We start from the raw sequence: 11269 nt of genomic DNA on the forward strand, positions 1-11269 counted from the left end.
TGTCTGTTGCACTGAGGATGAAAATCCAACACTAACAACTGTTCTTTGGGCTAAAAATAAAGATCCTTTAAATACTCATTTTTTCCAAGAAGGGTTGAACCTGCCAGAGTTGTGCTGCTGTAATGTCTCCATGTGTCATTTGGACTAAATCTCTCTAATTCTCTCGATTAGAGTCACAAATGGGTTATAATATGTTAAGTTCCAATATTTTTCTGACTGATTGGAACCTGCTTCTCTGTGAGGCTATTTTTGTAATGAGTTTTTTGTACTTAATTTAACTGCCGCGGTCTTCAGGGGTGGGGGAGGGCGGGAACTTTGGTCTTTTGTTGTTTATTGTTAATGCTCTCCTATGCCAGCTTCTCATTGTTCCAGTTGTTTGAAAAAAAAAAAAAAAAGAAAAGAAAAAAGGATGCATCCATTGTCTGGGTTCTTGAGTCACCTTATATGGCTGTCTAAAAAATGTCACTGTTCTGATTGCGGTCTCTGCAGCCTTATTTGAGTGTCGCCTTAGACTGTCTAACTGGACAAATAAACTCTCTTTGCCCTATGTTAACAAATGCAGATTTTTTTTTCTTTCGTCTTTGTTATAGGGAATCTAAATGTTCAACTTTTTCTCTTTCTCTCTTTGTCTTTCTCTCTGACTGTTCTTGGTGCTGGGCCCTTCCCTTCTACAGCGATGATACCTCCTAATCTCGCTGCATGTATGAGAAATGAAAAGCTCGGGGAGGCTTGCTTCTACCTTATGGGCCATAATCAAACTACGGTTTGTAGCTCAATCAATACTAGGTGTTTCTGTGCTGTGGCCTAATTTCCTCATTGCTTCTGCTTAGCTCTATTTTGATATGTTTGGCAATTCATTCTGAGCACCCTGCGTTCTTTGAATTGTAAGTACACCACTGACCCTGCTGAAGTCTTATTACTGTCCCTTATCTTAAGTAGGTGTAAAAACCCCCAGGTTAGATTTGTGAGAGCTGATCTAAGCACCTTTCCTTGCCCAAAGCTTAAAACGACCTTGTAAGCTCCTGTTTGTGTTAATTCTAGGACCCAGCATTCAGAAAGAGCAAACCTCCTGTCACAGAGCCCTCCCCTAGGTCGGAAAGGCTTTGTTAGAAAGGTGACAGACAGGTCCTACTCAAGTCAGCTATCTCTTGGGAATCTACAGCCCACCGGACAAATCTTGTCCACAACCTGCTTTTTCCAAGTGAAGTTTTGTTGGCACGTAGCCACGCCCGTTTCTTCCATGAATTGTCTATGGCTGCTTTTACACTCTAGCCCAGTTAAGTAGTTCTCAGAAAGAACGCAGCTGTCGAAGCCAAAAATCTTCACTTTGGCCCTTTACAGCAAATTTACAAACCCTGCTCCAGGCTACATTCCTGTTTTTATGAAAACCCACCCAAGGTTTTGGGAGATCATTCATGAAACAGGTTGTTTCATGTTGACCTTCTTGCCTCATGAAAGATCCTTAAAGAGTTCCTGCAATTCCTTCATCTCTGTGACCGTCACCCTGGTTTGCCCTCCACTCGGCAGCATATCGTTTCAGCTGTCTTGCCGGGAATCGTATAATGTGTCTAACTGGCTGGGTTTAGCTGCAACAAGAGTGTCCCTGCTTTGAAAAGCGCTCTCGTAATGTCAGGATGCTACCTAAAACATTGGCCGTGTCACTTCAAATAGTTTAATAATAAATAGGACCCCCTGTGGGCTGCTCTGCTTTTAAATCTATAGATTATCTTGATGTTGTAGGAAGCAGTGCAGTGAGTCCTCAGCTCCTGGGTGCAGTTAGGGCTGCCTTGTGTAGCACAAGGAAAGTTGTCTCTGAAAGACTTGATCCGAACCCCATCTAATGTCAGATGTGCCCCGACAACCTCTCTTCCACTCCCTTTTGTCAGGAAACTCCACATTTTGAAAATAGCTTCTTAAACTTACCCCAAATTAGAGAAAAGTGCTGAATAAAATTCACAAAGGTAGAGAGGATGTTTGGTGGACCCTCACACATGTCACATTTGGCAGTCAGCCACATCTGGCCATGTTGCCTCTATCATCCCCTTTGCCCACCACCCTGGAGTATTTTTTTTTAAAGGAAAGTGTTTTAAAATAGAAGTATACTTTGCATAAAATGCTTAAAGCCTGAGTGTAGAGCTCAGGCTTTTTTTTTTTTTAAACCTCTGTAAACACCCATTTTAATCACCCAGATCAAAATACAGACTCTATGTCCCCCAGAGAGTTCCCTCATCCCCCTCCAGGTCAGTAACCTAGATTACTTTTAAGCAACCTGAATTAAGTATTCTTTAAAGAAAAGAATGTTTTCTTTCGTGGGGGGCTGGGCGGGAAGAAGGGTGGGCAGGAGAGAAGGCTTGATGGGTGGGGAAAAAAGAGCAAGAGGTAGTTAAGGTGGGGACTTTTCGATAGCTCTAGATACACTCTTTGGGTTGTGCCTTTAAAGACTAAATTCATGACTGGTGCTGTAAGTTCCTTAAGGATCTGTCTGGGGTGTAGCCTTCAGTAGCTAGATGCGGAAAGCCACAAGTACTAAGTTTTTAACCTTCGCTAGTTGCAGTTAAACTTACCCAGATTCAGTCGGCTCTGAGTCTGACTGCTTTAACAGTTGTTTGCTTGTTGTGACTAATGAGACCTCAGGCGTGGGAGTGGGGACAGGAGCCGAAGGCCCTCGATACCAAACTGTGGCTCTCCTTTCTTTCCTGGCAGACCCCAGCAGCGACCGGCTCGGCCCCGCCGCCGGTGCACAAGGTGTTCCGGAAGTGAGGGCCGCGCCCCCCGACCGCCGACAGCATCCATCGTTGGAGTCCAGTTACCCACCCGATCTTCACAAATCATCACAGCATGGGGAAAAGCGGGCACACGGGAAAGACCCAAAAGGCAGCAGAGAGTATAGCAGACAACCCAATGAGCATCACACATGGAATGGAACTTCTAGAAAACCCGACAGTGGGGCTTGCCGACCCAAGGACCGGGCACCGGAGGGACGGAGAGAGGCGCCCCCGGAGCGGATGGTGACCAACGGCCCCAAGAGGAGGTCCCCGGAGAAGCGCAGAGAAGGCACCCGCAGCGCGGACACCACTTTGGAGAGGAGGGAGAAGCACGAGAAGAGACGAGAGCTTTCTCCGGAGCGGAGACGCGAGCGCTCGCCCACCCGCCGAAGAGACGGCTCCCCCAGCCATCGCCGGAGGTCCCTCGAGAGACTCTTGGATCAGAAACGGTCCCCGGAGCGCAGGAGAGGGAGCTCGCCGGAGCGGAGGGCCAAGTCCACCGACCGCCGGCGGGCGCGGTCCCCCGAGCGCAGGCGCGAGCGGTCCCTGGAGAAGAGGACCAAGGAGGACAGAGTCAGCCACCGAGAAAGGGAAGAGCCCAGCGTGAAACAGGATGCCGGCCGAAGCTCCAGGCACGCCCCCGAGCAGAGAAGGCGACCTTACAAAGAATGTAGCACCGACCTCAGCATCTGAGACGCCGAGGCACATCCCAACCTGTACCGTGTCAAAGGTTCTAAGAGGAAGGTCACAAACCTGAAATAATTTAGTTTCTTACCTGGTGACGCGTCTGACACCCGATGATCCTATGAATAGCAACAAACATTTTATGCATTTGAAATCTTATAAGAAAAAGAATATATATGAAAAGTATTGTGCCTGATGTATAATATTAAAGAAAGTATTTTTAAATGCATACTTTTTTGGAAATTATTTGCCAAATGCTGCCCCGAAGGGATATACATTTTGTCTCTACATAAACTGTAGAATTGTCAAGAATTGTTCCCTTTTGGGGGGCAATCTTTTTCTCTCCTGGTTAAATAGGGCTGTTGATCATTTTCTCTAAGGGAAATTATTAAGTTTAATTAATTTGATGTAGATTATGTAGTGATGTCGTGCTATACTGTAGTTAGGAGTTTTTCTTTAAAAAAAAGAGCAAAAAGGCAAAAGTTATATTTGTAAAAGCTGAGGACTCTTTGGGATGGATTAGGATTGCCGATGATCCTAAAATTAAACTGTATGAAGAGACTACTATTGCAAATGAAGGATATTTATAGCTAAACTACACAGCACAAAGAAATGTTCCCTTCTCGAGTCATAGTTGGTTCAGAAAACAGTTTGTACTCTCCCTAGCCATAGAAGGGCACGGAGAGGAGAAGGTTGGCCTCCATTACCCAAACGCAGCCCAAGCACAGATGGTCGGATTCATTAGCATCGCCAACATCTAATAAGATCTCATTAAGGCAGTGCCATCACAGCTTTGCTCAACTGCTAGAAAGGAACGGACGGACAGTGAACACCTTCTGTGTTGTCTTGTCTGATTTGAGGCTGAATAGTGGATGGAATGGGGAACAATGTGCCCAGTGCAAGGGAGCCACGAGAATCCTCCATACGGGAAGCGTGTTTCCCCCTTTGTAGCGTAGCCCGAGGTTGCCCTTTGCCGAATTGGGGACCAGGGAGTGAGCGTTGGTGGAAGTTACCTCTCTGTTGATATTTAAAGAGGTGAGGACTGCGGGTGCTTTATTCTTAGAGATGCCGATTTCCCTTTGAAACCATAAGAAAAGTCTCCAGGATGGTTGAAAGGGAAAAAGACACAGTCCCAGTGGTTCTAGATCGAGTTGGCAAACCTCCGCCCTCATGACCGTGTCCTTTGAGTCTTTGGACAGCAGAACAAAAGCATAACAATTTTTCTTTTTAAAACGACCCGTTCTTTTGCAGTCTCGCAGGAGGTGTGGTTGGGTCGGCCTGTAGCCCCAGGATGTGGTTGAAATGGATTACTGCCTAGCTGAGCCAAAAGTTTGCTTGTACCTGTCGGAGCACTACAGCAAACCGCTGCTTACAATGCATTGTGTATTTCTGTAGTACTGTTTTGCATTTTCCATACAGACACAAAACTTTGCAAGTCAATCACTGTTATTCTCATGGTACTGTTTAAAAAAAAAAAAAAGGAAAAAGGAAAAAAAAAGTGGAGAAAACCAGCCAATCATTGTGTGTACAGAGTTAAAAATTGTAATTAATAGAGCCTGTTTAAAAAATAAAAAAAAACAACTGTTGCCTTTTTTTCTTGTACAAAAGAGAATTTATGACAAAAAAAATTTAGCTGTGAGGAATGTGATATGTGTTTATATTTCTGAATATGGAACAAATTGATTCATTGGGATATATTTTAATGTAAACTAAATCAGGTATGTAAAGCTGTTTTAAAATGGGAGACTATATAAGTAATTCTCTAAAGCTTTAGTTGGTTTGAATATCATCCTTTCCTCCATGGTGAGCCTGCTTGTGAATTATTAAGCACTTGTCCGCATTCTCTGTTCTTCACTCATTTGCAGTGTGGTATGGACTTAATGCTCTTTCTGTATTGATGAAAAGCAGTATGTGGGCCAATCTTTTTATAAAACACTATGCATATATAAATATTACATTGTTCATAGCTTTATTTGACTTCTGGGTTGATACATAACATAGACTGAGTTCCTGTAGTTGTGTGGACATGTACAAAACAAGTTCCTTTCCTGGAACAGAGACAATGTATATTCTGTAGCTGAAAAGGAGGAAGGGGTTCTGTGACTGCTACTTTTATTATCAGTTTTCCACACAAAGCATACATTGAGCTGTGGGAGGAAGGCTGAGGGAGAACACAAAGGAATAATGACATTTCGTTTTCATCAGTTTCCCAGGAGTCCACTTGGGACTCAGGCTCCACTGCTAGGAATGTTCTCACTATGTCTAGCAAAATCCGTGATGTTAAATGATCGATGCTCTCACTTGTGGTCCAGAGTTTTAAATAAATGAAATCAAGGTGGATTTTTGGAGTACATCGTGAAGTTAACATCTTAATGTCTTTCTTGTTGTCAGAGGTGATATTTGACATTTTAAAATCTGTGTGCTACCCACCTGGGCTTGGCTCAGTCCGCAAAGACTTGGTGTGGCTGTTTCCTTTGAGTTCCACACATCAGATTTGCTTTGGAAATATTGTACTGTACAGGGACTATGCATTAAGCAGAAAGATCTAGTTTTCTCTGAACTACTGTAACCTTAAATTGGAGACTGATTCTTGTGAGCCTACTTTCCCTAATCCCCCACTTCATGTAAATGTCTTGATGAGAGATGATGGATGAGTATTTTGTATGATTCAGTCAAACCATTGAAGAATTCCCCTCCCACCCATTACACAATTGATGCCTGAAAGAATGTTGGGGGGAGAACTCAACACCCTACTTGTATTTTTTAAGTTTCTTTTGTGAAAGATTTTTTAATGCATTTTTACTGTAAAAATACATGGAAATGTATGCATTCCATAACCACTATTGCTTCTGAATTGATATCTTTCTTGTCTCTGCGTTGTCTCAAATGTATCAGGGTCAGGTAATCAAGTGAGGGTGTCTGGCTCCAACTCAATGCAGCAGCATGCCTTTCTGTTGAGAGAGAAGGAATTAGGCCTTCGCAGCAGTAGTACAGTGCCTTGCTACTCAAAGTGTGGTCCGTGGACCGCCGGCCTCAACATCACCGGTGAGGGTATTAGAAATGCAGAATCTCAGGCCCACTCTAGACCTTCTGCGTTAGAATGTGCTTTCACAAGATCCCCAGCTACCTTGAATCCACCTCAAGTTCGAACAGCACAGTATAGCAGGAAACCCTGGTAAAAAGCAAGACCTGCTCAGCCAAGTGCTTCCTCATTACCTGTGTGATCTCGAGCAAGTTCCTTAACCTCTATACAAGCCTCACTTTCCTTGTCTTTGAACAGGCATATGTCAGAGTTGGTCAGAACGAAGTGCAAGGTGCTTAGCACAGCTCTGGCAATCAGAACAATCCTCAGTAGATGACACTAAGTTTTTTGTTTTTTGTTTTGTTTTTTTTGAGGAGTTCTGCCTGGCAATGGATGTTCTCTTCTCATTGTTCCAGTTATATTTTCCAATGAAAATGAAGAAATATATTCTCACTCTATTAAAATGGGGAAGAAGGCCTCCTGTGTTAATTACAAAGTTAATGAACGGTGTGGCTCATGCTACTTCGGGACTCTAATGACACCAGTGTTTTGAAATACGAAGCCAAGATGCTGTGCTGTGAAAGTTAAGATGAAAATAGTCTCAAAGCGTAACTTTTAGAGATGTGTGTGGCATTAGACATGCACCTAACTAGTCCTATTAGATGAAAAGGTTAATTAGTGAGTGGCTTAACGCATGTCCTGGTTGATCATGTCATTTCTAATGACTTTCCAATTTCCTTCGCATGGTTTTTGGATCGTCCCTGTAGTATGACTTAGTAGGTAGGGTTTTCCTATACAACCTAAGTTCCTGGGCATTCAGAAAGGTATTGTGTTTAATAATAGGCCTTCCTACAGTCCAGCCCTTTTGCTGTATTTTGCTTTATTTTGTCACCGGCATGGTAATTGCAGACACTGTGCACCTCCCCAGTATCTCTTTTGTTAAAGATGGCACCTAAACTTGGTCCCCGGTGTACCTGATAATTGAAGCTATTTGTAAAGCCCGTAGGTCCCACAAGTTCTTTGCCTTCCCTAAATAATCACACACTAAAAAGAATGTGCTGTGATTCAATAAGAGCTGGATAATATTGCTGGGCTCTTCCTGCTGATGGGCAACCCACGAGCACCTTTGGTGGGCTGCATGAATCTTGAAAGGAAGCACCCTTTCAAGTTCCTCAAGGGGATTTTTCTTATCATCAGGCAACATCATCAGCATTGTGGGTGTTGAGCACAATAAGATTCTAGTGTTTTTGAAATAGGCATCATTACAAGCTTCTAAGAAAGGAAATGACAAAACCGGGCCCTTTCCAACACAATTATTTGGGGTGTTTTTTGCAGGAGCAGGCCTTCTGGGAGAAATTTTTGACTGGTTCTACCCATCGATGTGTTTATGCACTGTGCCCTTCATCGGGAGCTGCTAGTCTGGTTTCTCTTCTCCACGCCAGATCCAAAATACAAACTCTTTTTGGAAGCACAGGCCTGGAAGCAAGGCGTCAACGGTAAACACTCGGGTGCCACGTGTGACTGTTCCCCTCTACCCTAACACTGTTCGTCCTAACTGGTAAGTCTTCATTGGCACCTCCCTTGAGGAAATAACAACGCCATCTGCCCAGCCGGAATGCTACACACCAATAAGCATGTCCTTTTCAGTATATTCCTCCCTCGGGGAATGAAGTCTGATCTCAAAGGATCATAGGGTTGAAGAGAAAGTAGCTCAGAAAGGCTGCTACTTCTTACCGGTGTCATAGGCAAGGCTTATTACCCATTTATTCCTCCGACACATAGTGAGGACCAACTCTGTGCCCAGTGCATGGTGGGGCTGGAACTACCTGCTTCCCGGTCTCCAGAGTTTAGACCTGGGTGGGAAAGGCAACCAAACACACACAAATAAACCCCATAGCGAGCAGAAACGCAGGATCCGTGTGAGTAATAAATAGGGGATGTGGCCACATTGGGAAAGGTTGTAATTCTAGAAGGAAGGGAAGGAGTAAACTGGGGAAAGAGGGAGGAGTAGAGCCTGAGGCAAGGGAGGGAGTGTGGTCCTAACACGGAAGGAGGTGCACCAGGAGGGGCTAGGCAGCCTTGTTCTGGACTTTAGCCTTCAGAGTAACAAGGGTAATCGGGGTCTTGGAAGAGTCACCAAGCTCCCGGTGAGCTGTGTGTGCTGCGGGCCAGGGTGGAGGGGGGTGACCAGAGGTAGGTTTGCGCTGCAGGAAGATGACCTTGGGCAGCAGGGCGGGTGGTCCGAGGAGGGCGGGAGTGAAGCCCTGAGGCTCTAGGACAGTCCGGCAGCACCTCGCGTCCTGCAAAACCATTCTAGATAAGGCAGGATTTCTCTGAGCTGAAATGTCCCCAGGCCCATGTTTATCCTCCTATTACAAGAATTCATTTTCTCTCCAACTTAAATCCTTCGACCCCCTCTTCTCTATACCTTTGTAAATACCTGCGGAACATGCGGTACCCGATTTCTTCTGTGAAAGGCGGCTGTTTACGATGCTACCTGGTTGCCTCGGAGTTTACAAATTCCCACCTCGCTACCGTTTTTTTCCTTCAGATCCTGGGTTCAAACCTTGTAATCTTGTATTTGCTTTTTTTCTTCTTCTTTTTTTTTTTAAATTAACCACATTTTTCTCAAGCTATAGAACTCAGTGAAGTATGATACAGTCTTTGTCAGCATTCCTTGTGTTTGAGTGTTGAGAAAGGAACCATTCCTGTAATAGCCTACTTTGAAAAGCAGTGTTTTTTTTTTTAATTTACAAAACTAATTCATACTTAATAAAATATTCAAGCATGTCAGGAGAGTATAAAATAAAAGGCAACTTCCTTCCTTACCATCTGTCAATCCCAGTCCAGAAAAGTAACTTATTACTAACAGCTTGGTTCATGACATTTATGATCTTTTTCTGTTTATATATAACTGTGTATATGTTTATGTAGTTTGGGGTTTTTGTTAAGATTTTATTCATTTATTTGATAGAGAGCATGAGCTGGGGGAGGGGCAGAGAGAGAGAGAGAGAGAAGCAGACTCCCCGCTGAGCAGGGAGCCCAGCTCTGGACTTGATCCCAGGATCCTGAGATCGCAAGCTGAAGAGCTGAACAAAGGCAGACGCTCGGTCAACTGAGCCACCCAGGTGCTCCTGGGGTTTTATTTTTATGCAAAAAATGGACCAGTAGGTAATACAATTTTAGGCTTTTAGGCACTGTACCTTTATCTTATGTATTGTGGACAGTTTTCCATGTTAGAATATATATACGTATATGTATATACATGTAGAATTAGAATATATATCAAAGACCTCATTTATTCTATTCCTCTCCCAGTCCTCTTCCCCTTCCCTCCTCGATGACTGCAACAGCATTGTTACACCCCCTCTTTTACCCTTGCCTACCTGCACACTCCTCCACACAGCAGTCGGAGTGATCCCTTTAAACCATCAGGCAAAAGGCCAAAGTCTGACAACAGGCTACATACAAGGCCTGTGAGGTCCAGCCTCTCCTCTCTGGGTGACCCTTCTTCACCGCTTCCCTTCCAGCCACACTCCAGGCACTCTCCCAGCCTTCTTGGGGCCTTTGCTCTAGCCAGTCCCCTTGCCTGTGCCTGGGAAGCTCTTTCCCCAAATATTCATGGCTGACCGCCCTATTTAAAACTGCACCTGGACTTCCCTTCTACTCTTCTTCCCTCCATAGCACTTCCACTTCTAACACCTTGTATAATTTATGTACTTATAATCTTTATGGTTTATCAACTGTTTCCCGCTTCTAGAATCTGGGCTGGCTTTGTGGACCAGGAACCCTTGCTTAGGTTCCATGGGGTCCTTGGTTTAATGTTCCACCGTCACCATCTTAAACTTTAGTAATTTCCGAACAAGGAAGAGCCACATTTTCAATTGGCAGTGGGTCTCAAAATTTATATAGCTGGCCTTGTCTTGAGTGTAAGCCTCATGAGGACAAGAATGTTTGTCCTGAACTCTGATGAATTCCAACTTCCTGGAACAGGATCCTAGTTATAGGCAGTGCACATAGTAGGTGCTCAGGAAAAAGAAGTATTCTGCTCTTTCTTAGTAGTTTCACATTCTGAAGCTGACCATCTATTTTCCTAGTCCCTGTGGATTAAAAAAACATGCGGCAGTGAGCAACCTTATCTATAAAACTTGGTACCCTCGAGTGGTTTGGCTTAAATACTTTTGAAAGAATACATTGCGACTGGTAGTTCTTTTTTATTTCTGATGACATTGATATTATTGAGACTGCATGCTTTCATTGGGAACAGCTGTTTTTAGCAAAGTGCTTGCAGGCTACAGACCTCTGTCTCATCAGATGAGAGTTATTGTGCACAGGCAGCCGCTGTAGCCACCCCACGGAGCGAACTGTGGACAGCCTTAGCTGCACATTGGAATCACCTGGAGCTTTAGAGATGCTGATGCCTGGGCCCGCCCCCAGAGATTTTCATGTAATTAGGAATGTGGCCTGGGTTTTTTAAAGTTCCCAGGTGTTCCCAACAGGCAGCCATAACATTCTCTCTCTGCTTTAACCCCATAGACCGTGCGGGATGGAATGGGTCTGCTTTGCTCCTCTCTTCTTCATAGTGTCCACAGGTTGCCTTCTTTAGTTTGCAGTTTAACAGCAGCTCGAAGGAAGGCTAGCTAGAGAATATTTTCCCAAAGGAAACAAAGAAGCTTTTCAAATTTCAGGAAGTTATTAGCCAGACATATGGATAACGGACATATATGTATTGTGATTTCTATTCAATATTACTGTCACCACTGAACTTGTTCATTAATAAGGATAATTGAGAGACTGC

At 44.1% G+C, this 11269-nt stretch overlaps 1 protein-coding gene across 12 annotated transcripts in view; it reads left to right on the forward strand.

The window, feature by feature from the left end:
- Positions 1 to 6290, forward strand: part of MAGI1 (membrane associated guanylate kinase, WW and PDZ domain containing 1) — a 608349-nt gene extending 602059 nt beyond the window's left edge. For 10 of the 12 annotated variants that reach the window (XM_087866868.1, XM_087866870.1, XM_087866871.1 and 7 more), the window contains one exon: positions 2704 to 6290. In XM_087866868.1, the coding sequence (XP_087722994.1) occupies positions 2704 to 3458 (755 nt within the window). In that variant the 3' untranslated portion in view covers positions 3459 to 6290. Of the gene's footprint in view, positions 1 to 674; positions 764 to 2703 lie in introns of all 12 variants that reach the window. The other 2 variants (XM_045774658.2, XM_045774659.2) reach the window with 1 other exon arrangement.
- Positions 6291 to 11269: the final 4979 nt, after the last annotated feature.

The sequence above is a fragment of the Ursus americanus genome, chromosome 14 (assembly GCF_024610735.1).
Source record: "Ursus americanus isolate L20-20 chromosome 14, mUrsAme1.1.p, whole genome shotgun sequence".
In the NCBI taxonomy this organism is placed as follows: Eukaryota; Metazoa; Chordata; class Mammalia; order Carnivora; family Ursidae; genus Ursus; species Ursus americanus.